The sequence below is a fragment of the Natator depressus genome, chromosome 24 (genome assembly GCF_965152275.1).
Source record: "Natator depressus isolate rNatDep1 chromosome 24, rNatDep2.hap1, whole genome shotgun sequence".
Classification (NCBI taxonomy): Eukaryota; Metazoa; Chordata; order Testudines; family Cheloniidae; genus Natator; species Natator depressus.
This window is the reverse complement of record NC_134257.1, coordinates 18,776,351-18,802,095: the sequence shown is the minus strand read 5'-3', so window position 1 is coordinate 18,802,095 and position 25,745 is coordinate 18,776,351. Positions and strand designations below refer to the sequence as shown.

The 25,745-nt window shown below is 51.8% G+C and overlaps 3 protein-coding genes across 3 annotated transcripts; 2 read left to right on the top strand and 1 right to left on the bottom strand.

Annotated features, from left to right (window-relative positions):
- Positions 1–3,583: 3,583 nt before the first annotated feature.
- Positions 3,584–9,625, top strand: LOC141977565 (CD276 antigen-like). Its single transcript, XM_074939080.1, has 5 exons — positions 3,584–3,670; positions 4,520–4,596; positions 7,995–8,348; positions 9,111–9,458; positions 9,615–9,625. The coding sequence occupies exons 2-5, from the start codon at positions 4,527–4,529 to the stop codon at positions 9,623–9,625; spliced, it is 783 nt and encodes a 260-aa protein (XP_074795181.1). The 5' UTR covers positions 3,584–3,670; positions 4,520–4,526.
- A 282-nt stretch (positions 9,626–9,907) lies between these two features.
- LOC141977564 (interferon-inducible GTPase 5-like) lies at positions 9,908–16,729 on the top strand. The gene is made up of 4 exons (XM_074939079.1): positions 9,908–10,084; positions 10,613–10,715; positions 11,688–12,378; positions 16,543–16,729. The coding sequence occupies exons 2-4, from the start codon at positions 10,679–10,681 to the stop codon at positions 16,727–16,729; spliced, it is 915 nt and encodes a 304-aa protein (XP_074795180.1). The 5' UTR covers positions 9,908–10,084; positions 10,613–10,678.
- A 6,731-nt stretch (positions 16,730–23,460) lies between these two features.
- Positions 23,461–25,469, bottom strand: LOC141977375 (interferon-inducible GTPase 5-like). Its single transcript, XM_074938832.1, has one exon. The coding sequence runs from the start codon at positions 25,382–25,384 to the stop codon at positions 24,101–24,103; it is 1,284 nt and encodes a 427-aa protein (XP_074794933.1). The 5' UTR covers positions 25,385–25,469; the 3' UTR covers positions 23,461–24,100.
- Between the last annotated feature and the right edge of the window lie 276 nt (positions 25,470–25,745).

Sequence of the window (25,745 nt, the reverse complement as noted above, 5' to 3'; positions counted from 1 at the left end):
GTGGGAGAGGGGTGGGGGAGAGAAGGGGGAGGGGATGGGGGAGTAGGATGGGGCAGGGGGAGGAGAAGGGGATGGGGGAGTGGGGCAGGTGACAGTGTGTAGAGGAAATGGGGAGGGGATGGGGAGTGGGATGGGGCAGGGGGAGGAGAAGCAGGGAGGGGATGGAGGAGTGGGAGGGGGCAGGGGGAAGAGAAGGGGGGGATGGGGGAGTGGGAGAGGGGCGGGGGAGAGAAGGGGAGGAGATGGGGGAGTGGGATGGGGCAGGGGGAGGAGAAGGGGATGGGGGAATGGGGCAGGTGACAGTGTGGAGAGGAAAGGGGATAGGGTGGGAGGAAGGGAAAGGGGGAAGGAATGGGGGAGTGGGATGGGGCAGGGGGAAGAGAAGCGGGAGGGGATGGAGGAGTGGGAGAGGGGCAGGGGGAGGAGAAGGGGATGACTGTGAGTGCCACCGTGGGGAAGCGTTAGCTCCTCGTTTCTGTGCGTCCGAGCCAGAGGTGAAGGAACAAATATGGACACCGTGTAGAATCAAGCCCGTGGGTTTATTACGCACAGCGCTGGCGGAGTGTCACCTCGCTTATTAGGCTCAGAGACACTGCCAAACAATTGATTACAAGGGATTATATGGATTTTCCATGGGCGGAGGGAAATGACGGGGTAGGAAGTCCCAAACCCCTGGGTAGGTCTAGCAGCAAGAGAAGATAAGCACAATGGCCAATGGTCCAAAGGTTACATAATGTCTCCGCCCATGGTTTCAGGTTAACACATGACACTTAATTTTATTAAGATAATGTTGAAATAAAAAGGAAACGGTCCAGAGTTCAAGCATAGAAGTTTCTGGTTATCAGGGAATAAGGTACAGATTATCAAGGGGTGCGAAATTCAGTTAGGAGCTGGTGGCATAAGGAATACATAATCTGCAATCTCCCCGATTGGGGGTAAAAGTTTAACCGGTCAAAGTACAGACATTGAGATATGGGGGTATGTTGTCCATATAATGGCTATGTTCAGGTGTGGGGTATAATGAGCGGATACGATGATGGGGCTGGATCTACCCTCATTTGGTGGGATTTAATGTTCATTGAGTTTATGGTTCCAGTTCATACGGTGCAATGGAAAAAGCCTCTCAGTCCCTTTCCCATCGTGGATACACGATGTCGTTCCGGCTCACACCTCCTGGTGCTGTCGGTGGCTGGTGGTGTGTTCGATGTAGATGTCCCGGGACCATCGGATGGTGTCCGAGACCATGAGGCGCCGCATGAGCCGTGCATAGCGTCGACCGATCCCGCAGGTCTGCAGCACACGCTCGTTGCAGGGGTCCCAAGCGCCCAGGGCTCCGACGATCAGGGCGTCCATCTGCACCTCGTAGCCCTTCGCTCTCAGGGTGTCGGCCAGAGGGCGTATTTTTCCAGCTTCCGAGCTCGGGCTTCTCGGAGGGCCGGGGTCCTGTTCTCGAAGGGGACCGTGATGTCGACGAGGATGATCTTTTTCTGGGCCTCGTCGGTGACGACCACGTCAGGTCGCAGCTGGCTGTCAGTCCCGGGGATGGCGCAGTTCACGGCGACCTCCCCCAGGCGCAGGGCGATGGCTTTCACCAGGCGGTTCTGGGTGGCGTGTGGCGCAGCTGCCCGGCTCTGGAGTGGGTCCTGCAGCTGCACAGGACGTGGGGCAGGGTCTCGCTGGAGTAGCCGCACTTCCTGCGACGCTCGTCTTGGTTCCCGTGGCAGACGGCTCCGTTGAGCGGGACGCAGTTGAGCCGGGCGCGGAGGATGAACCTCCAGTCAGCGAAACGGGTGAAGCTGCCCCCGGCGAGGAAGTGGTTGCTGGCGTCCCACTTGCTAGTCAGTTCGAAGGCTTTTCCCTGGTCCGGTTTACGCTTCAGGGCTTCCATGTACAGCGAGTGGATGGCCGCCTTTAGGGTCCTCTCCAGCAGGCCCCTGGCGCTCGGGGTGACGATGGTGTTGTCGTTGGATCTGATCTGCATCTCCTGGCGCTCCTCGCACCACGCCCAGCAGCCGCCGATGCGCTTCCCCCGGCCACGCGTGGCATTGCGGGCGCGGGACCACAGTGAAGCGATGTCGCGCCCGTCCCATCTGAATTCGCCATCCAGGGAACCTCTCAGGAAGCTGGCGGTGTCTTGGGTGGAGGGGGCTCTGCCGATCCGCTTCTTTGTTGCGTCATGGAGGGCGTTTGCTGCGATGTTCCTTACCATGGCGTGGGGACACGTCAGCAGGCAGAAGGCGTGGGTGATCACCGCGATGTCACACAGGTCACCCATGCGGGGGACTAGTACACAGGGGTTTTCCATTAAACAATATATAAAGTGTGGTAGTAGAAAATATATATATGTTGAATTCTGATTTGGGATCCACGGATAATGAAGTAGCTCCCTTGATTGTCCGACAGGTACACACCTAGGAGTTAAAGCAAAAGGACAAATGAAAAGTAACTAGCAAGAAAGGTTGTCTTTTAATTATTCATTTGTGTTTCTAAGGCAGGTACTGGCAACGGCTTGGAGGAGAGGTGCACGTCTGTGAGAGGGAGGATATCCTATCTCATACTGATATGTCTGAACCTCTTCCATAAACTCAAGGCTGGTGTGTAGGAAGGCACCTCTTCTACAGAAGAAACAGGGCCCCTTTCATTCCCATGGTCTGTTCGCAACTTTGAGATAAAGCCCCCAATTATAATTTCCACTTGGCTTCTTGCTGACCAAGCTTATCTTAGCGAAAAGCAAGGTTGTCCTTTGTTTGTTCTGCTTCTTAGCTAATATTGTTCACTATTTGTCTCTGTCTTCTTGACCAAACTCTGGATTTTGGGCCTGTAAAAAGAGCTGACACAGTCTATATATCAGGTTGTAACATAAACAGCATATGGATTTTAGCCCTTCAAGAGGTGTCCGGAGAAATGGCGGGGGGGGGGGCGGGGGAGGGATGTGTCCCCTCACTAGACACAGCTACGTGTCGCCTCTGGGGGGGATGAGCAGGCTGCAGCTGCCCTGTAAGTCTCGTCTCTGTGGGGGGGAGCTGGTGTGGGGTGGAAATGTGTCCTGTGGGCGGTTTCCCAGAGAGGGTCCCCATGGCAAGGGGGGTAGGATCACCCCTTCTCCGGACTGCCTGGGAGCAGGCGTGGAGGGGCATGTGCCTGACCGGGCACCCACAGCAGGCGGGGTGATCTGTATATTCAGAGCCCTGCACGGACACAAAATTATGGATCCGCGGGTGCCAGAAACAAGGTGCATCCGACCCGTGACCCGCATCCACACCCGCATCAGCCAGCCGGCTCACAGGGGCTAGCGGGGGGGCGTGTGGTCTTGCAGGGAAGAGGCGGTGCAAGGGCGGGGGTTGCGGGTAAGGGCAGCATGGGGCAGGAGGCGAAGGGGCAGCCCCATCGTGTTCTGCTCCCGGGGGCAATGTGGGACTCACAGACACTGATCGGCACGCCTAAAATCAATTGAAAAGTGCCTGGGTGGAGCTCACAGAAATTAGACTTGAGCTTGCTGTGTGTTATTTCAATAGATTGCGTGGTACTTTCAGTTTCCATATTACTGCATCGCAGACTTACAGGAAGAGAGAGAGAGACACACACACACACAGGTGGCTGAAACACAGAGGATTACCACATTTCTTTAACTTCTTCGCGACGGTCCCAGAAATGGAAGGAAGGGTGGAAGGTAAGAGATTTTCTGCTCCAGGGTGGGTTGGTGAAATTGATTCCTGGTGTCATTTTAGCAGCTTCTTCGTGTCTGTAAGTTGACGGCACAACTGATTGAAAATGGCTGCTATGAAGGGCTCCCTGAAAACAGCTTCTAAATCGGGGTGGGCAAACTTTTTGGGCCGAGGGCCATATCTGGGAAGAGAAATTCTATGGCGGGCCACGAATGCTCACAAAATTGGAGTTGAGGCATGGGGGGGTGGGGGGTCTCTGGTTGGTGGTGTGGGCTCCAGGGTGGGGCCAGAAATGAGGAGTTCAGGGTGTGGGAAGGGGCTCCGGGCTGGGGTTGGGGAGTGGGATGCGGGGGGAGGTGAGGGCTCCGGCTGGGGGTTGCAGGCTCTGGGGTGGGGCTGGGGATGAGGAGTTTGGGGTGCAGGAGGGTGCTCTGGGCTGGGATTGAGGGGTTTGGAGGGCGGAAGAGGGATCAGGGCTGGGGCAGGGGGTTGGGACGTGGGGAGAGGCTCAGGGGTGCAGGCTCTGAGCGGCGCTTACTGCAAGCGGCTCCTGGAAGCAGCGGCATGTCCCCCCTCCAGCTCCTAGGCGGAGGCGCGGCCAGACAGCTCTGCATGCTGCCCCATCTGCAGGCAGCGCTCCAGCAGCTCCCATTGGAGCAGGGCCTTTGGAGCGCATAGGAGCTGGAGGGGGGCCATACCACTGCTTCCTGGAGCCGCGAGGAGTGGCCCCGACCCTCCGCGCCGGCTGGGGTGAGCAGGACGGGAACCCAGGGCTGCAGTGTCTGTGTCTGTGTCCCCAGGGGCTGGTGTCTGGAATGCAGCTCATCAGAGCATTTTATCTCCTTTTCTTGCAGATGCAAAATGGTGAGAAGCAGAGTGAGAATGAGTCCTGGCTGGTCACTGCTTTTGACGGCTCTGTGGACTCTCTATGGTAGGTACTTCCTGCTTCACTCTCCTGCCTCTTTCGTGCGATCTGGGATCGCTTTAATTGTCCATTTCCCTTCTGGGTTTGCCCCCCTCCCCTTTTTTTAGCTGGTCCCAGTCTGTGCCAGGGGCACCGTTTCCAATTTTGGGGGGGGCCGAGGGCCAACTTTAACGGTGATTTCAAGGGGCTACTTAGGCACCTGAAAACTAGTTTTTTTGCAAAAAGAAAAGGAGGACTTGTGGCACCTTAGAGACTAACCAACTTAGGTTTTTTGCAGATAATAAGTTAGAAATTTGCTGACAGGAGCCCTGTATCTAAATCTTTCTACAAGAAAGAAAAATATAGATGGCAACACCAATTAAAGCCATATTTGAAGTTTATATATAAGTTTAGAACAATCAGGAGATAATACAGATTTTATTTGCATATGAATTTTAAGTTATTTTACAGATATAATTAAAAATACAATTTGCAAATAATTGTACAATCTGCACAGTGTCTAAAATTACATGTTTAGCTCATTTTTTTAAATTGGTACGGCAAAGATGAGCACAAGCTAAATTTACATTCTAGAAGGGTCCTGTCATGGGCGGTGGGTAATGGAGGTGCCTCCCCAAACCCCCGCTAATGCTCACTGCCATAGCCCCAGGACCGGGCCGCGGTGGGGCTCAGAGCTCCCCTAGCACCCTGGGCTCAGGGCTCCTCCGTGAGAGGGGGCGTGTGTGGAAGGGGCGGAGTGGGGGGGGGCATTGGGCGGAAGGGGCAGGGCCTTGGGTGGAAGGAGGCTAGCCTGCCCGAATGGGGGGTGCATGTGCCTCCCATGGATACTATTATTTGATTGTACCCCATTGAACAATGGATGACAAAGCACAATAGGGTAATAAAAGTAATAATGATAATTGCTCCAGCCAGGACAGGTTAGACATTTCAGACCTCACTACTGAAAGAATTACATTTAAGCATAAGAGAGAAATAAAATGATGAACCGCGCAGAGCAGCCAAACAGCGAAAATCGCAGGACGGTAATCCTTAAACTTTGGAAGAATAGAATTCCAGAGAATATATCTGCCTTGCGCATTTCGACAGGAAGTACCAGGAAGTAACTGCAACAAGAACACAAGTGTGTGTGTGAGACTGTGCGTTGGGGAGTGTGGGAGGGAGGCGGTGTGTGCCCCGCGTGAGTGCGTCCACGCGCTTTAAGTCTCCTTAAGACCAGCACCCAGGAGCTGAACGCTTTTCAGTCCCGCAGCAGCTGCAGCTCCCACTCCTGAGCCCGGGGCACCAGCTCAGACAGGCTCCCTGCCCCCCGCCCCGGCTCAGCCGAGACCCACGCGGGCACGGCCACCTCCGGCATCGGGCGAGCCACTGAACTGCTTCCCAAAGAAGGGGAGACTGCCGCAGCGGTGGGGGCTGGGCGGCCAGAGAGCAGCTGGCAGCTCCTGGCAGCGTGCCCAGGTCTGGGAGAGGTGGCGACGGGGGGGGCTAAGGCAAATTTTGGGGTGGCTATAGCCCCTGCAAACCTCGCCCCCCAGTGCCACGCTGTATGTCGGTTATGTATGTGCTGTTCCATTGATACAGTTATACTGGGACAGCCCCTAGAGCGCGTGCCCTGACTACGGTGAAAAGCCGCCAAATACCAGTCTAGTGCAGCGTTACTGGGCCGCAGCGTGTCAGGCCCTGGGTCGCCTTGCCCAGCACCCAGGGACCCTCGCGGCTCTGCTCCGCCCTGCCAGTCAGGCTGTTAAAGGTCCCGTCGGCGGCGCTGCCCGGCTAAGGCAGGCTAGTCCCTACCTCTTCTGACACCGCGCTGCGCCCGGCAGCTGGTCCGACTTCTAGGGAGTGGGGCCACGGGGCTCCACGCGCTGCCCCCGCCGCGAGCACCGGCTCCACACTCCCATTGGCTGGGAACTGGCCAATGGGAGCTGCGGGGGGAGAGGGGGCAGTGACTGCGGGAAGAACAGTGCGGAGCCTCTTGGGTGCCTCCACCTAGGAGCCGGACCAGCTGCTGGCCACTTCCGGGGCGCAGCGCGGTCCGTGGTGCCAGCACAGGCGGGAAGCCTGCCTTAGCCCCCCGCTGCGCCGCTGACCGGGAGCCGCCGGAGGTGAGCCCACGCCCGAACCCCACGCCCCAATTCCCAGCCCTGGGCCCGCACAAAACCCGGAGCCCCTTCCTGCACCCCTCATCCCCGGCCCCACCCCACAGCCCTCACCCCGCACCCCAACCCTCTGCCCCAGCCCTGAGCCCCCCCTACACCCCAAACCCCTCATCCCCAGCCCCACCCCACCCCTCTGCCCCAGCCCTGAGCCTCTCCCACACCCCAAACCCCTCATGCCCAGCCCCACCCCACAGCCCTCACCCGACCCCTCTGCCCCAGCCCTGAGCCCCTCCCACACCCCAAACGCCTCATCCCCAGCCCCACCCCACAGCCCTCACCCCGCACCCCTCTGCCCCAACCCTGAGCCCCTCCCACACCCCAAACCCCTCATCCCCAGCCCCACGCACAGCCCTCAGCCTGCACCCCAACCCTCTGCCCTAGCCCTGAGCCTCTCCCACACCCCAAACCCCTCATCCCCAGCTCCGTTGAGTCGTGGGCATCAACAATTTTCTTCAACTGGGTCCCCAGAAAAATAGGTTTAAAACCACTGGTCTAGGGTATTCCCCTTCACATACAGAACTAGCTACACTGGTTTGAAACCCCTTTATACTACGGCAGCTGCAGCCATGTCTACACTACACACTTGTGCCCGCACAGGCTCTGTCTACACTGTGAACTGGGAGTCCGATCCCCCAGCTCGCGGCAGTTCCGTGACAGCTGGGGCGAGCATAGAGAGCAGGGTACGTGCAGTCACACAGACAGCAAGAGCTGCAGCCAGTGGGCACATACTCAGCCTGGCTAAGCCGGGCCTCTGCTGCCGTCACGTGTCCTGCCGCGGCCCCGCAGCTATTTATACCCCCTACACTGGGTCTAGTTAACATCTACAGCCCGCGAGTGTAGACGCAGGCTCGGTCTGCACTAGGAGCACTTGGCCAGGATACGATCCCAGCAGAGCACTCCTCGTGTGGCCAGGCCCACAGCATAGAGCACTAAAACCATCCCCTGTGAGCGCAACAAGCCAGATCCATAAAAGCACCGATTGGCTGGGATAGCTGTGTCCACAAGGGACTTCCTCCAGCCCAGCTGGGTTAACAGAGGAATTGTACCTGGCAGCGCTGTGATGGTTTTTGTTACTAACTAGTAACTGTGCACTGGCCATGTGTCTCCGGGAATGGGGAGCACCTTCCACGGACGCACGTGTCCGATGGTGGCAGGCTTTTCAGCTAGTCAATGCCGATATTTGGGGAGGGCTTGGAAATGGGGGTTCAAGGTGAAAGGCTCCCACACCTACCTTTGCTTCCCTTTAAGGAGTCGCTGGAGCACGGCCATCCATCACAGCTCAGGATGGCGAGGACGTCACCCTAGACTGCACCTTCGACCACATACCGGAGGTAAAACTCCATCGACTGAACATCACCTGGAAGATGCAAAGAGCCGAGGGAGCAGATCTCCTGGTTCACAGCTACTATGGGAAGACGAACCTGTGGCAGGGACAGGACAAAGCTTACTGGGGCCGGACGCAGCTGTACCCAGAGGGAATCCAGAAAGGAAACGCGTCCCTGCGACTCAGGGCTGTGCGCGTCCAGGACGAGGGCTCCTACTTCTGCTACATCACCTCTGAGCTGGGAGCCTGGTCCCAGGAGATTTCACTGGCAGTGCTAAGTAGGTTTCCTCTGCCTGTGTCCCTGTCAGAGCATCTGAGACCCAGTCACTCGCTGTGTACAATGTGATGCCCAGCAGAGCCAGGTCTGGTTAACGCCCCACAACCCCCAGTGCAGACACAGGCCATGTCCGTGGTAGCAGCGCTTGGCCTTGACTTTCAGCCGCTGTGAAGCCTTGTGTTCTTCCCCATAGGTTTAGCCCGCACAAGCGCAGGGCTTGCCTTTGTCCCCCGCTAGCGGCCCTATCACCTAAAGAGACAATAGCCTCCTAGTGGTATCAGCTGCTGGAGTTGTTCCTTCAGTTCATGTGACAGCGGTGCATGCTTTTGGTTCCAAAGGTCATGGGTTCAAATCCCCCTCACAGCCCAAGCGGAGCACCGGTAATGTTCTAGGCCTTTCTGTGGGTGTGAATTTTGAAGGAAATGGTACGTGGGTGCATACGTTTTGCTGCAGAGAAAATGCGAAGTTGTATAACCCTGTTGGTCTTCTTGGTAACGTGGTAGGTCTGAGTGTGTTGTTCGGCGTGTGCTGTGTGAGCATTGTGCGTGTGTGTCATGTAAGTGTGGTGGGCTTGGAAAGTTGTGACGGCGGTGTGACTGTGTGTGGTGGGCGTGTGGGGTGTCTGTTGTGTGCATGGTACGAGTGTGGCATGTTCGTATGGGTTACTTTTGCTGGTTGGTTTCTATAAAATAGAACGGAAAACGTGACCGACAATTGCCTCTGGAGCTGGGGTAAATAATTCTGAGCCTTGTTTCTCCATAAGGGAAGCGTGAAATGAATTTCCCTATCGTGGCTCAGCTGGGGCAGGACGTCACCCTGAGCTGCTCCTTTGAAGTTGGATTAAACCCCCAGTTGTTGAACATCACCTGGAAGAAGGAAGAAGCCGAGGGGCCGGATCTCCTGGTTCACAGTTATTATAACGGGATGGACACTTTGCAGAGACAAGATGTCGCTTACAAGAACAGAACACAGCTCCACCCAGAGAGATTCCCTGAGGGAAATGCGTCCCTGACGTTAAGGAGAGTTCGCAGCCAGGATGAGGGATTCTACATCTGCCATGTCAAGCCGGAACTGGGACGGTTTTCTGTGCGGATGCAAGTTAGAGTCGAAGGTACGGGACAGCGTATAGTACAAGCCCCGAGGGGTTTTCCTACACTTGAGAAAAGTGCTTGAGGTTAGCTACCTCGATGTAACCTTAACCTTTTCCCCAGCCTCGGCAGGTTCTAGCTCCATAGATCTGGTCCAGGCTGTCCCTGCTTCCCCATAGGGTCAACATGAGCCATACGCACATTGCTGGCTTCTGAGCCCCGCCATAGCCACACAAGGAAGAGGCCTTGAGGATACCTCAACTGAAGCTGCTGCTTAACCTGCAGTGGCAGGGGAAAAACGAACCAGACGCTAGGCTGCACAAGAGATGGGAAGGAAAATACTAAGATTATGCCAATAGCATCCAAAAGTTTTTATTTTGTTTTCTGTTTGTCTTTTACAGGCTTTGTGAGTGACCAGCCATCATCAGTTGTGTACTGGGTCTTCTTGTGTTTAGCTCTGTTAGCAATTATAACATATATTATTATTAAGAAGCACTATCCCTCCCTGCTGCGGAAATTAAGGACTTTTCAGTTTTGGCCCCAACAGAAACAGCAGGAGGGCAGAGACCAGCCTGAGTCAAACTTGTTGACAGCCAGTGAGTCAGAAAAGCCAAACACACTCCTGCCACCACCTGGCTACTCCTTACAGGTGAGGCACAAGACATGTTTGTTTCCTTCCTGTTTGCATATGTTGGGGGTTCCCAGTTCTGCCACATAGAGCAAACCCCTCTGGAAGGGCTTTTCAAAAGGGCCTTTCAAGAGGAATAGTGCTCCTCAGTCCTTAAGATGCTTTTGGAAATCCTGCCCTTCAACTCCATTAATAACGTGGACTGTATCTCACAAGAGGTTGCAAGGGTAATTTCGTTAATGATTGGGAGATGCTCAGCTGCTACTGAGAAGGAGGGCTATGTAGTTGCCCTATTTGGCACAGAACAGATAGTCCACCCACCTACCCAGCGCAGCTGCATCACATGGGATGCATTTAGGTCATCGGGGAAGAGAGAAATACACAAAGATAGCCAGGAGGGAAGTCTGGTGCTGTAACAAGGTGTTAGTTTCATAGAAAGTCCCCTTGCTATGATTCCAAACAAGCCACACGTCATGCACAGCACAGCTGGGGATCCATAGCTCCTAACACAGATTTTCTTTCCTCTCCCCAAATGTGAATCTTTTCTAGGCAACAGACTTGAACTCACAGCCCTATGGAGAGGTTACCACCAGATGCCCTGGAGGCTCTCGAGTAATGGAACATGATGACACACAGTCTTCCAGCTCCTTGGGTAAAATACTGTGTTTTTCATCCTTTGGGGGTTTATACCCAAATCAGCCTCTGGTCCTAGCAGGACTTGATAGTTAGCTGAATTGAGACGGGACAAAGCCACTCGTTTATTAGGATGAGGAATTGTTCAAGCTGGTAGAAGATAGAGGACAATGTGCCAGATCCGGAACTACATTGATTTAAACCAGCTCAGGATCTGACCCTGGGCACTTCAGTATGCTCGGGAGGGCAAGTCAGGAGATCATGATTAAAATTTTCAAATGCACCAAAGTGACTTAGGAGCTTGAGTCCCATTTTGCAGGATGACTGTGGCACTTTGGAACCTAATTCCCCATGACTCTCAGGGAAAGCAAAACTGATTTAAGTGACAGGCAGGACTAGTTCTACCATCCAATTATTGGGGAGGGGGAGAATTGAGTAATTTGGGCCCCCCGGGATATTGCTATTTTTAAAAAACAAACAACTTTCCAGGAGTCCAGAGGCTAACTCAATCCCTGGGAAATCTTAGAAATTAAGAATTTAAAAAAGTAAAATTTGGCCCCAGTGTTGGTATTTTGCTGTGATTTATGTAAAGGGTGAAGCCTCTTCAATCTACCATAATTCCACTGCTTAACACTGGGTAACTTTGTACATAAAAGGGCCGTCCTGACGCTGGGTTGGGGGCCCTTGAAAATTGTTTTTCTTTGTGGGGTGGGAAGGGGGACAAATGTGCCAGGCCTGGTGAAAGAACAACCAGGCCCCACAAATCCAGAGCTTCTAGAGAATTCAGTAAAGATTTGAGTGCTTTGCTGAATCAAGGTCATAATGAGCTGGAGCTCTCGCATGGGACAAAAGCAGCCTTCCTTAAATGTCATCAGAATCTTGTTGCCTATTGACTAGAGATCGTATTGAGTGTAGCTGTTGCTTCTGATTGTATACTGCCTGTGGAAACGAATCGATCCATAACTGAAATGTGTCGTTCCCTTTCCTTAAGACCGGCAGCCAAAGGAGCATGAACAACAGGGAAGAGCTGCTACAGATGTGGTTTGGGAAGATTTCGACATGCTCTCTGAAGGAGAAATTGCAGAACTGAAAGCTGCTGTTGCAACAAATAACCCGTCAGGCCTGGCTTCCGCGCTGCAAGAGGTCAGTGAGGCCGTCAAGAATGCAAAGCTCGAAGTTGCTGTAGTCGGAGAGACGGGATCTGGAAAGTCATCTTTTGTCAATGCCACCCGGGGTCTGAAAGAACAGGATACAGGTGCTGCTGAGACTGGGGTGATAGGAGGAATCATGGTGGAGCCCAAGGCTTATTCACATCCCGAACACCCCAACGTAACGCTATGGGACCTGCCAGGGATTGGGACAAGGAATTGTCCCTCAGACACTTTCCTTAAGCAGCGTCACTTCAGACAGTACGACTTGCTCCTTGTCATCTCCTGTGAGCGCTTCACAGATACCGACGCCAGACTTGTGGAGGAGATTCGAACACTGGGCAAGAGGTTTTACTTTGTCCGTTCCAAAGTGGACTCGGACGTGTTGTCTGCACGGAGAAGAAACGGCCCTGAGGCGAGCGCCCTGCAGACAATCAAAGAGGACTGTCTATCGCGCCTGGGAGGAGAGAAAGATGTTTTCCTTATATCCAGCTGGGACCCTGACAAGTTTGATTTCCCCCACCTGCAGCAAGCGTTAGCCAAGGAATTCCGCCATCACAGGGCCTGGGCTTTGCAGCGGGCTCTCTCAAAGAGTTCTTTACCCATTTTGCAAAAGATAAAAGTGACATTGTAGGAGCCGACATGGGGCCAAACTCTACCTAGGTAGCTCCAATTTACGCCATCAGAGAATTTGACCCATGTCCCATTTTTGTGTCCTTCTGCCAGCGAAATCATGTGCCTACGATTTATTAGGAGTCCCACTGGCCAGGGAGTCACAGTTCCTTCCCCGCTCCCCTGGAGGGTTGGTGTGATGGTCTGGGGAGCTGTCTACAGACCTTCTGAATTCTGGGTGAAACATGAAATTGTGTCACCCTGTCGTAGAAAGCCAGATCTACCTCTGCCGACAGTGCACGCGGCCGGTACACACCGGGAAGGCCCTTGACGTTCAGCCATGGCACTTCCTCCGCACTAGCTCTGCTAAAGAGCTGCAGCCTACGGGAGAAAAAAACAAAACAAAACAGGTTTATCGTCCCTGTCCAGAGGGAAGAGAGAAAATACACAGGAAAAAAAAAAGGCACCAGCTCTTAGTGCCCGGGTCAATTGACTTGGATGTGCACTGCAGGGCTAAGAATAGACATGCCCGCTTGGCAAGTGCACTATTTACAGAGGGCGGGCACCTGCCCATCCCCCACCCCAGGTCCGTATCACAATGGCGTGCAAACAGGAGAGGAACTGCGAAGGCCGTGGGTGGGGGCTGAGAAGTTGCTGCTGGCACAAGGCTGTCCCCACCCCCACCCCGCCTCTCCCACTCCGGGCTGTGGGAACTGTAAATTCCCCAGCTTTGTCCTCGCAGCTGAGACCTGTCCGTATGGCTCTGTGCGCCTCGACCCGGAGCAGAGCGGGTGGAGCAAGTTCCTCACATGCCCCCTCCGGCTGGGCGGCTGAGAACCTGGGCGCCCATCAGCCCCCCCGCCAGCATCAGCGCTAGCAGCCCCGGCACCAGAGGACACTCAAAGCCCTTCCTGTGGGGAAATAGCTCCTCGTTCCCCCGCTGGTGGGATGGGAGCCAGGGGAGGGCAAGTCCTGGCCAGCCTTGGCCCAGAGAAGGGACCTGGTGCGTGCTGATCTCCACGAGTCTCCCCCACAAAGCCGGGCCGTTTTATTTCCACTGTCACCGTCGGTGCTGCCCTGAGACGTTCAGTCTCTTATGATGGAAACCAGAGGACGTTATTGTCCGTACCTTGGCGTCTCCATCAGCAACACAAATGGTTTCCTTCTGAAATTATTCTATGGACCTCTGGGACTTTTTTTTTTTTTTAAAACAGTTCCTGTAGGGGTCTTAATCCTCCCTGGTTATTACAGCCTTAGAAGTGGTTGCTTTCCTAACTTCCTTAATATGTGAGTATGCGCTAGAAAGGACATTGTTTAGAGGGCAAATTTTCTTAACATTTAAGAGGTCTAGTGTCATACTGTATTTTCAGTAAGGCACAGTTAAGAATGATCCAGTTGGGTCATGGTTAGTATATAGCTGGTTTGTCAGCCTGAGAGAGAATTTTGGGTTTGATTTTTGATACTTTTATATCCTTACTAATATGTGCAAACAAAGACAATGTGTGTTGCTTCTGCCTGGACAAATGGGTTTGTTAGCATAATGGGAAGAGATAAGGGATAGAGCTAAAACATTACAGGGCGTGGTGGGAGAGTAATATATGCACATACACTGAAAGGCTGCCTGGCTCCTTTCTCAAGCCAAGGTCAAGCAATCAGTTAGGAGGGGCAAGAGGGATGGGGGAGGCATAAGAAACACTAAAAGCCTGGCCTTGGCCAGAAAACAGCCTCACTCCTTACCCCTCCCATGGGATACAAAAGAGGTGGGACGAAGACCCCAGACTCACGACACCCCAAAATGGAGCATGACCATAAGTTGTAAGGGGTGTGACTAGGGGTGAGCATAGCAGGTATACTGGGGCCTGCTAAGAAGGAGATGGTGGGAATGGGGAACAGGGACACAGGTCCGGCTCTGCAGCGTCAGAGCTGGGAAGGGGGAAACAGACTCTCCCGGCATGTAGAGCTATGGATATGCTTGCTTGGAACGAACGCCAATAAACATTGCATTGCCTGCACTTCGGACTTCTGGTCTTCTGCTTTCTGCATGCGAGACAAGAACCAGGGGAGGAGGTGAAAGGCAACCCCTCTAACATCTGAGTATGTATCTACAGTGGATTCCTATATTACGTAATAGAACTGAAGAGTTTCCAGAGGCTAAAAGTTCAGTTTTTAAATTCATTTTCCTTTATGCTGGAGAAATATCAAATGCATTGTATAAATAGATTACAATGTTTAAGACTTTATTTCTAGTTACTGAGTACCTTAAGAAAAGAAAACACATGGCCACTGGAAAAAGTCATATTTTTATATAGTGGAAATACACCTTCAGATGTGTCAGAGCTGATGGGAAACCCGTGTTGGCCAATCTATTGTAATATTTTCTTTCCAATTATCACTTTAAAAGCTTTTTGACTATCCTTTTTATTTAGATAGTGCCAAAACGAATTTGTTCTCTAATTTGTTAGTCATTCCATGTTTCAGAAGAATGTTTGAGGAGAAACACAACTACTTTAGACTTCATAACTTTTTTATAAGAAATGAGATTCACAAATTAAAAGTGCATATATTTGCTTGCTTATAATTTTTGTAAAAGTAATACAAATGAAAATAAACAAGTGTGCGGGTGTTTGAGGGGGATTGGTGTGACGTGGTAAGGACAATGATATTGAGCAAATATTCTGCATGAATGTTATTTGCTGGTTAAAGTTATTAGTTCTTGTAATAAGGCTCCAAAACTGGTAAAGGAAAGTAACTGCAAAGTAATGCACATTGGAAAACATTATCGCAGCTATACATACAAAATTATGAGGTCTAAATTAGCTGTTACCATGCAAGAAAGATCTTGGAGTCATTGTGGATAGTTCTCTGAAAACATCCACTCAAGGTGCAGTGGCAGTCAAAAAAGCAAACAGAATGTTGGGAATGATTAGGAAAGGGAAAGATAAAAGAAAATATCATATTGCCTCTATAGAAATCCATGATACACCCACATCTTGAATACCATGTGCAGATCTGGTCGCCCCATCTGAAAAAAGATATATTAGAATTGGAAAATGTACAGAGAAGGGCTACAAAAATGATTGGGGGTATGGGACGGCTTCCTTATGAGGAGAGATTCACAGGACTGGGACTTTTCAGCTTGGAACAGAGACGACTAATGGGGGTTATGATAGAGCTCTATAAAGTTCTGATAGGTGTGGAGAAAGTAAATAAGGAAGTGTTATTTACTCCTTCCCATAACACAAGAACTAGGGGTCACCCAATGAAATTAATAGGCAGCAGGAGGAACAAACAAACAAACGGAAATATTTCTTCACACAACCTACAGTCAACCCGTGGGACTCTTTGCCAAGGGATGTTGTGAAGACCAAGACTATAACAGGGTTCAAAAAAGAACTAGATACATTCATGGAGGACAGGTCCATCTACAGTTATTAGCCAGGATGGACAGAGATGGTGTCCCTAGCCTCTGTTTGCCAGCACTGTTTTGTTCATTCCTTCTGGGGCACCCGGAACTGGCCACTGTGGGAAGACAGGATACTGGGCTAGATGGACCTTTGGTCTGACCCAGTCTGGCCGTTCTTATGATACTTCCAGGCTTGGGGCTAGGAATATCTTGCTGTGTTATCTCTGGATTGTTCTAAATGTACATATAAACATAAAATATGGCTTTAATTGGTGTTTGTATTTATATTTTTTTCCTTTCTTTATATAGGAATTAGGTGCAGTGCTCCTGTCAGCTAATTTCTAAGTTGTTATCTCCCAAAAACACTTGAGTTTTCAGGTGCCCGAGTAGCTCCTCGAATCAAAGTTAAAGTTGCCCCCGCCCAATCTAAAATGGCACTGCTGCCAGACACACACAGCAAGAGACAGCCGAGATCTGGGCCCAGTCATGCCAGGCACTGCCCAGACACACAGCCAAAGACAGTTCCTTCCTCTAAGAGTTTATAAACAGACAAAAGGTGGGAGGGGAAATGGAGGCACAGAGCGAGACCCCAAGCAGGCCAGAAACGCACCCTGCGTCTCCTCACTCCAAGGCTAGTGGGCTAAAAAAAACTGCATGACTCACTTCCTCTCTCATTCTTTTAGCTCCGCTTCCTTGTTCGCCACTCAGCAGCAGGATCCGTGCCGCCTGGGATGGGGCGTTCCCGGGGGCTGCCCAGGTCCTGGCATCTCAGCTCAGCAGCAGCCTTACAGGACGAGAAATCTGGGCCTGGCAGCTGAGCCATCTGTGTGGTCGCTGCGGGAGCTGCTGCTGCTTTCCCCGCAGCACTAGGGACACATTTGCACAGTGGGGGCAGAGCCAGGGGCGTGCAAATTTCTGCACCCTCGTGCTGTTCTCCTCTGTCCCAAGCCTCCCGCCAGACTAGCCTGGGGACCTCGAGAAGACGGTTGCTGATAGAAACACCATGTGTATCGTTATTAATGCTGTAGGTTTCCCAGCTAGGAAATGGGTCTGAGTCCCTCACTCGCTGTTCGGTCTGTGTTACACCTCCCTCTGCACCCTGAGCCAGCTAGTCCCCCCTGGGGCCAGATTGGGGCTGGCGCCTCGTAGAGGGAAAAGGCCCCATTTCCCATTCCCCACTTCCCGAGCCAGTCATTTCAAGCAATAGCACTACAAACCGGGCGATAGCTGATGGTTTAGACCTTTAAAAGGTAATTGCTTAGCCTGCTCACTGTAGGTTAGCAAGACGCGAATACAGTGTGTCTGTTCACTAGCCTGGGTGTTCTCCTCGTCAGACTTGGTTTATACTCCACTAAACATGCGTCTTTCGGGATTAAGCGTTTGTGTTTCTGAACCTCGTCACTCACAGAAGACTTTGCATTAATTCAGGGCTGGTGGACGGGTCAGTGCTGGATCGCATGCCCGGAAGTAAGTGTGTGGTGAGCAGAAAATCTTAGGCCTTGTCTACACTACAGCAGTTTGCCATGCGCCGTACTGTCTGGCACCTCTCAAAGGCTTGAGACGCACGTCTAGTCCACCTACAGCATTGTTTGCTAACCATGCTGACTGCTGCCCAGCATCCTCTGTGCTTCATCAGGTGTAACTTAGCCCCCAGCTGTTTCTAAGTCAGCACATTTATCCTTAAGGTGAAAGCATGGCAGAGAAAACACATTCAACACAATAAAAGTACCCGCGCTAATAATCTTCCCAGAGCTCACCCCCAACCCCAGCAGGGCCCTGGTAGCTGATCAGTCCTGCAACCCCCCATCGGGGGTTTTCTGTGGTTACAAGTTCATCACAGCTGTTAGCGCAGAACAGGAACCCCCAGGAATAGGCCAAGTCCTCCCAACCCTTCCCAGGAAGGACTGGGGCTCTCGGGAGGTTGTGCAACCAGAGCGAATTCACCTAATTACCATCCACCCCAATGTTCTTAGATCCCAAAGGCACTGTGGTTCCCCTCTTCCATGGAATTACATCCAATCCCTGCATGGGCTGGGGGTGGAGCCCCCATTTCAGAGAGACTAGCCCCAGCTCCGCCCCTTCTACCTGCCCCACCACCCCCTCCCACAGCCGGAGACCCGAGACCCCCGCCCCCTCGGATGGAGGAGCCCTAATCCGTCCGGAGGCCTCCCTCCTCCCGCCAGACAGTGTAGTGCGAGAAATTGCTATCTCCAATACAATACACCCACACAGTGCACACAGCCCAATACAATACACCCACACAGCGTATACAACCTTTGATTCCCCCGATCCTGGAGCTGGTGTGAACTGGCCAGTTGCCAAGGGCAAGTGAGACTGTCTCATTACAGGGGGAGATTCCCAGCAAGACTTACAAGAACTTTGCTGTGCACAGTGTGGCAAAATACCTTGCTCGCCTCAGCAGGCTCCGTCCTTTTTAGCCTTGGAGGCTCAGGTTTGGGGCAAGGCGAATCCTCATAGGTGGCACAGGGTCCGGCTACTCCTCTCCTCAGTCAGTCCCTTGGGCCTGTTTTCCTTCCCTCCTGGGGAGCGAGTGCAGCCTCCCTACTGGGAAGGTCTGGTGTCTTGCTGCGAACAGCCTACTGGCCCCTTCCCTGCTCCCCTCACTCTCCCCCTCCTTCCAGCCAGGGGAGGGTTTTCAAAGGTCCCCAGTAGTTGGGGTCAGCCAAACCTAATTGCTTCCCTAGCAACCCCTTTCCCAGCTGAACCTTATTGCCCCCTGGTTCTCTCTCCTCAGTGGATAGGGAGGGGCCTTTTAATCCCCTGGGACTAATTACTACCCCCCTTTGGTAGCTGTTTGTCCTGGGTTTACCCCAATAGAAACATTACAGCTTTCAAGTTAGCTTTGAGAGCATCAGGGTAATTCAGGCACCTGGCTTGGCAAGGATGTAAACAATATTGTCCCAATAAGGCAATAAAATCAACAAACTTAAACAACTTAATGTATACATCTTACACACACCAGCCGAGTCTCTCTCTCTCACTCACACACACACACTAGTTCTATCCATCCTGCGCTTGGCTGGTGTCGATCTTCAGAATACGTTCCCTTTTCTCCTTTCTTTCATGGGTTGAGCAGTGAAATAGTTCACAGTGTGGCCATTAAAAGCTTTATTTGCAGTTACACTAAAGCCTCTTGAAAGCCCCTTGACGCTGCCAGAGCAACCGAAAGTGGGCGTATATTATAGACGCCCCCTCTGAGGCCCTTCAAAATCATTGCACAGTTGAGCTCGCACCCACTGGAATGAACGGGGCAATTCACACCTCACAGCAAGCGTTTCAGGCTCTCTGCAACCTTAGGCTTGGTCTACACTTACAACTTAGCTATGTACAGCCGCGTCTGCACTACAAAATAAACTCAAGCTCACTTAGGTCGGCAAACGGCCGCTGTAGTAATTACATTGCTGGGGCAAGTCTCCACTTCGCTCCTTGTGTCGGCTGTGTGCGTCCTTGCTACGGGCGCGTCTGTCAATTGCACTGTCCGAGTGGGTGTAGCGGGGCAGTTACCCTGCTCCTGGGGAAAAAGCTCGGCTGATTGGGGGAAGCAGCCACAGCTGGCCCTGATATGACGGCTCAGGGAGGAGCTGGGTCAGTCTCACTCCAGCCTTGGAGGGGGAAGGACCTGGCTGCCTGGGAGACAGGGCACCTTGGGCAGAGCAGGGCTGGGGAAGGGCAGGAGGAGGAGCTGGGGTGCTCCAACCTGGCAACTCCCCAGGCTGAGGCCTAGTTAAAGGCCTAAAGTGGTACTGGGGCTGCAGAGGGGCAGCCCGGGGACAGGCAGAGGCAGCTGGTCCAACCCCCTTGCCCGTGTTGAGTGGCCATGACAGTCTGCAGCCTGCCCCGGTGAGCAGGGGCTAGATGAGGACTGGCAGTAGCCACGGAGGCGAGGTGGGTTTAGAGGGTTGGGGGTTCCCCTGGGAGGGAAGACCCAGAGCATGGGGACTGCCGTGGGGCAGAACCCCAGGGTAAGGGGCACCGGGATCTGGGAGGGACACTGAGCGGGAGAGACACCGGCCAGCAGGAGGCGCCGTGCCAGTGAGCCATCGATCTGCTACAGTGGGGCATGGGGGGATGGCTCCTGACAGCGGGTAACCGTCGATGTGAGCAGCACAGTGTCTACCCTGACGCTGCATCAACCTAACTACAGCGACTCTGGCTCTGCGCCGCTCGTGGAGGTGGAGTCTTTACACTGGCGTAGCAGGGAAGTTATGTCGCGGGCGTGCAATGTGAGTGTGGACGCTCCCGCGGTTAGGTGGACATAAGCTGCCTTGCGCCGACCTAATTCGGTAGCAGAGGCCCCGACCTTCTGGTTTCCCCAGGGGTGCTCGGCCCCCGCTCTGCCCCAGGCCCTGCCCCCCACTCCACCCCTTCCCCCAAGGCCCCACCCCCACTCTGCCTCTTCCTGCTCCTTTCTGACCCCTCCCCGCAGCGTGCCCCACCCTCACTCCACCTCTTCCTGCCCTCTGCTCCTCCTCCTTTCCCCCAGAGCATCTTGCCTGCTGCTGAACAGCTGACCTGCAGTGGGCGAGCCGGGGGCACCGCGAGGGAGAGGAAGGAGCTGATCGGCAGGGCCCGTCGGTGGGTGCTGAGCCCTGGGGCACCCACAGAGTCGGCACCTGTGCTGCGTAGCGAGGTCTCTGTGGTCAGAAGCTACCGGTGTGGCGCTCTGCTGGTTTTGGGCGATGATAACAGTTGGCTGCGTGCGCGTTCCCTCCGGGTGCTGCCCCGGCTCTGCGCAGATCGCTGACACAGCAGACCCCGAATGACCACAGGCTCTAGTAAGGTACGAAGGCACCCGGCCAGGTTTATTGCTCAAACGAAGCGCAGGGATAGTTCCCTATAGACTCGACAGGGCATACTACGAATTTGTGCTCCCTGGCAATGGACACAGCTCAGTCAGCGGCGGGACTTTCCGCTGCCCCCTAGGCCGGACAGAGACACCCCCCCAGGGATGCGTTCTTATACACAGGTACAAACAAATCACACAACGTTCCTGACGTATCAAGATGCAACCCCTTTCCGTAACTATGCGCCACCCTTCTACACAGTGAGGTGCCGCCTCTCACCTTGTACAGGTTGGTTCGAACAAAACAACTCTCTCCATCATCCTAGCCTTTTGCCCCGTCCTTGTTGTCTGTGTGGATGGTATCAGAATGTTCTTGTACCATTTGTAGACGGTCCTGGTACCCAATACACTTTAGATCTATGTTTGTGCAACAGCATATCTTTATGCACCATCAGCCTTCTCCTTGCCAGCTTCTGCGAGCAGGGTCTGCCTCTGGCTCACAGCTTAACTTGTTAGCAAAGTCTTGACCATTGCTTTAGCTCAGGCCTTAGGTCTCATACCTGGCCTCTGATACCAAGGGTTTATGTTTCAGGGCCGCATCTTACTACAGTCTCAGTCAGGGATGTGAAAAAGCCCCCCCCCCCCCCCCGCCCCACAGCCAGCATTGCAATGTGTAGATGCAGCTGTGCCAATGGAAGAGCGCTTAGCTAACGCCGTTCGGGGAGGCAGTGTTCCTACACAAACTCCTGTCAGCATCTACGCCTGGTCTATACTTAAGAGTGAGGCTGACACAGCAACTAGAGACTTAATTTTGTTAAAAAAAAAAAAAAGAGAGAGAGACTAAGAGGACAAATGAGAAGTCCTGACAAAGCCCTGGCTGGGATGATTTAGTTGGGGTTGGTCCTGCTTTGAGCAGGGGGTGGGACTAGATGACCTCCTGAGGTCCCTTCCAACCCTGATCTTCTAGGATTCTAAGTCTGCTCAAAAATTTTTATAAAACAATTTCTTTTGTAATATGCAGAATACAGGTTTTATCAGCAAGAGTTTGGAAGGACCTGGATAATTCACACATAGCTTTCCACTCATGCAAAGGAGCAGAGCTGAGACCTCTATGACACATGAATTAAGCTAAATGGCTGTAAGGCACCAGTTTAAGGTGTCCTCACAGAGGTTTGCTCTAGTTTAACTAAATCAAATTAAAAAGGGATTTTGGTTAAAGTGGTGCAACTTCTGCCTGTAGACCAGGCCTGAACTTGGTATCATGTTGTCATGCTGCCTGGAGAGACTCAAGGGCATGGGTACCAACCTCAGGGCAAACCCCCAGAAATAGGGCACAACCCCCCAAACTGGGTGTGAGGTCTATGTTTCGATTTCACGAAAACCAAATATCAAGTGTAAACTCCTCAGGCACCATAACAGCCCAATCATGGAGTCACAGACAGTCGCCTGGGGTACCCTGCTCGATTTTGCCACCCAGGCAAGCCTGCCTTTATGATGGATGGTCACTTACACCAAAAATCACAGCAATGTTTAGCATCTGAAGAAGTGGGTATTCAGCCATGAAAGCTTATGCTCCAATACGTCTGTTAGTCTATAAGGTGCCACAGGACTCTTTGCCGCTTTCACAGATCCAGACTAACACGGCCACCCCTCGGATACTTAACATATTTAGGTTTCTCCCAGTTCCAAAGGACCCGTCACTTATACCATGCCAATTGCACTTTAGATCTCGCACCAAAGATGATGCTTGTGGCCAATCCTATAATAAACTCACTAAGACTTGATTAATTAAGAAAAGGAAAGAAGAATTCCTTATTTACAAGATTAACGCAGGTAAAGATACATGCACACAAGGTGTGGGAACCGTGGTAATAGGTCATCTCTATATGCTCCTTAGGGCTAACCCAGGCTAACCTGGGATTCTTTTGCCTGTGTTATGTAGCTCTTTTGCACTTTTAGAGTTCAAGCCACATAAAGATGATGACTTTTCTTGTCAGGCAGTTTTAGTCCCTCCCTTCCCCCAGACTTTAAGCTGACAGGATGAGCGCTTCTGCCCCTCCCCTCTTCATGGGTGTGCAGGGGAACAATCCACAAAGTCTTTGGTTTATGACAGTGGCTCTCAACCTTTCCAGACGACTCTTCCCCTTTCAGGAGTTTGATTTGTCTTGTGTGCCCCCAAGTTTCCCCTCACTTAAAAATGACCTGCTTACAAAATCAGACCAAAAATACAAAAGTATCACAGTGCTGTCAAAGCGCACTATTACCAAAAAATTGCTGCCTTTCTCATTTTTATCGTACAATTATAAAATAAATCAATTGGGATACAAATATTGCACTTACATTTCAGTGGACAGTCTATAGAGCCGTGTAAACACGTCATGGTCTGTATGAAATTTTAGTTTGTACTGACTTCGCTCGTGCTTTTTATGTGGTCTGTTGTAAAACTAGAAAATGCTTAGATGAGTTGATGGACCCCCTGGAAGACCTCTGTGTATCCCCAGGGGTACATGTACCCCTGGTTGAGAATCACTGGTGTATGATGTCCCACAATGGCCTGTTTGGATCCAATAGGCCTTCCTGATGGGCAGGAGATCACCCTTTCCGGGGCAAACCAGTATTTCACACTTGATGAGGTTTCTTTCCTGGCTGGGTTTACAGTTTCAGAGCAAACGTTTTTACAAAACCCTCAAGTACTACCTCCATATAGAGCAGGGGTCGAGGACTCGAACCCCAGACGGCACGGTTCGTTGTCTGACCAGAGAGAGACAGCCAACACCAGCAAGGTCCGAACTCAAAGCTCTTTATTGAAGAGTGCATGCAACAAGAGAGAGCCGCCTGTCTCCAAAGAGAACCAGCCAGCCTCTAAGTAAAACTCATAGGTTTTTATAGACAGTCCCGTCGCGTCACAGATTTATTCATAAAGCAGCCCCCCACACCATATTAGTTAAAATCCTCTTTCTCTGTATGCATGCACATCTACCCCCCCTTATTGTAGATAACTTTTAGCAAATCACAGTGCTTCACTAATTTTCTTATCGGTATGGGTGTCAACCAGGAGACAAAACAGACATAACACAAGAACAGGGAGTGGAAAACAGCGCCTCTGTATCTGAAGGATTGTTCCCAGCACATCTGGTACAAAACTGCAGGAATGCAGGCCTCCCTTTTTTTCTCACTCTCTGTAACTTAAACAAATATTCCTTCATTCTACTTTCAGAGACTTTCCCAGCAGCCTCTCTTGGCCTGACTTTGGTTCGGTTGGCATAACTGCCTCCTGTTTAGCTTTTCTCACCTAACACAGGGGATTGAGACATTAAAAGTGAAATTAAGGCAGGCCGCAACTCACAAGCATTTCCTAAAGTCTGAACACATTTTTGTAAGCTTAACATCTATATTAACAATCCTCACACACAGACTGGTTTCCAGCTCTGAATTTGTCAGGGCTGAGGCCTAGAGTCTTGGCATGAGCTGGCACCTGGTCGGCCAGTGTCACACCTGCCTCCAGCTGAGATTGGATTGGTTGGGTTTTTTTCATGCATTACAGGCAAATTGATTTCTTGGTGATGTTGTTTTGACTTTTTCTCTTCTCCCTCCAAAGCCTTTGCCAGGACTCTTTGGGTATCTTCAGCAAGATTGCTTATAAAGTTATCCAGCATAAACTTTGTTGTGCCAAAAGAAACCTGTGCAGAAAACAGTGACCCGACCACTGGCATAGTCCAGGCAAAGTAAGTCAGATACATCACTCCCTCACCTGCCGACTTTTCCAGCAGCTTCAGTACAAGGTCAGTAGTTATTTCTGTGACCAGTGGAGAACTTATCACGGCCTTCAGATCTTTCTCCCGCTTCCCAACCTGTTCAGCGAGTGCAGTGAGGGAGTCAGAATTCAGGCCAAAATTCTTGCAGTAATCTCTCATGCAACCCACCAAGATAGACATGTCAGCAACAAGAGAAAGACCTGGAAGAGGAATAGCACCAGGACCGCCCGACAAGGTAGCTGGATTACATGTGGTCTTCTGCATGGCTGTTTTCTTCTCTTGCAGGGTCGAGCATGAGGTATCGAGCAGCTTTTGCAACATAGAATGGCAGAGTTCTTTATCCAGAGTTTCCTTCAGGAGGGGAAAATCGTGCTTGTCAGATTCCCAGTTGGAGAGGAGAAAAACCTGAGGGTCATTCACCCCTGCTCTTTGCAGATGGGCTTTGCAGTCCTCTCTGATCTGTTGCAGGGTTCTCACCTCACTATAGTTTATTTTTCTCTTTTCAGCCCCCAAGTCTTGGTCCACTTTGGAGCGCAGAAAATAAAACTTCTTCATGTTCTCCTGGATCTTCTGTGCAAGGTTGGCATGAATATCTCTGAAGCGTGTAGCAGTGACAATAAGGAAAAAATCATATCCTGACAAGTATTTATCAGTCATCTTGTGTTCAATTGACTGAAAATTTGGCGTTCCGATTCCTGGGAGGTCCCATAAGAAAACATTAGGGTATTCAGGATGTGAATACATGGTTGACCACACTGTCGTTTCCACCACCCCGACCTCAGCGGCTCCTAATTCACCATCAGCTAAGCCCAGGAAGGCATTGACAAACGATGACTTTCCAGAGCCCGACTCCCCGATGACAGCAATTTCGAATAATCTGGGTGACTTGATCATCTGCTGCGCTATCGAAGCTGCTTTTTTAAGGTTTCCTTCTTGGACAGCAGCTTTGAATTCTTCTTCGCTCATAGTGGGAGATTTTTTCCCAACCGCTACTGGGTCAATGGACTTTTACTGAGACTTCCTGTGAGCCGCTCAATCGACCTAAGCTGCCTGTCTTTGAAAAAGAGAACAAATATTTCAGTTATTAAAAATAAATGGAATTAATCTCCCCTATGACCCTGCCATTATATCTACTATAAGTCCTCAAGACCTAGGGTCAGATCCTGGAGCTAGGGCTGTTTTATCCCAGCTGGGAATCTGTCCCCAATCACCCCAGTGGAGCTACGGCCCGTTGACCCAAGCTGGCAATCTGCCCCTTCATTACTGTGTTATTAGTACTATTCTATTTTGGCCAAGCAAAGCGAAGTCCTACATGCAACTTGATGGC

Bases quoted from the DNA above. Each gene is read 5' to 3' on its own strand.
- LOC141977565 (XM_074939080.1), top strand. From the start codon at position 4,527: ATGGTGAGAAGCAGAGTGAGAATGAGTCCTGGCTGGTCACTGCTTTTG. The intron at 4,597-7,994 runs GTAGGTACTTCC...CTTCCCTTTAAG, and splicing joins GGCTCTGTGGACTCTCTATG to GAGTCGCTGGAGCACGGCCA. The intron at 8,349-9,110 runs GTAGGTTTCCTC...TTTCTCCATAAG, and splicing joins GATTTCACTGGCAGTGCTAA to GGAAGCGTGAAATGAATTTC.
- LOC141977564 (XM_074939079.1), top strand. From the start codon at position 10,679: ATGGAACATGATGACACACAGTCTTCCAGCTCCTTGG. The intron at 10,716-11,687 runs GTAAAATACTGT...CCTTTCCTTAAG, and splicing joins ACAGTCTTCCAGCTCCTTGG to ACCGGCAGCCAAAGGAGCAT. The intron at 12,379-16,542 runs GTTAGCCAAGGA...TCATTCTTTTAG, and splicing joins TTCCCCCACCTGCAGCAAGC to CTCCGCTTCCTTGTTCGCCA.
- LOC141977375 (XM_074938832.1), bottom strand. From the start codon at position 25,384: ATGAGCGAAGAAGAATTCAAAGCTGCTGTCCAAGAAGGAAACCTTAAA.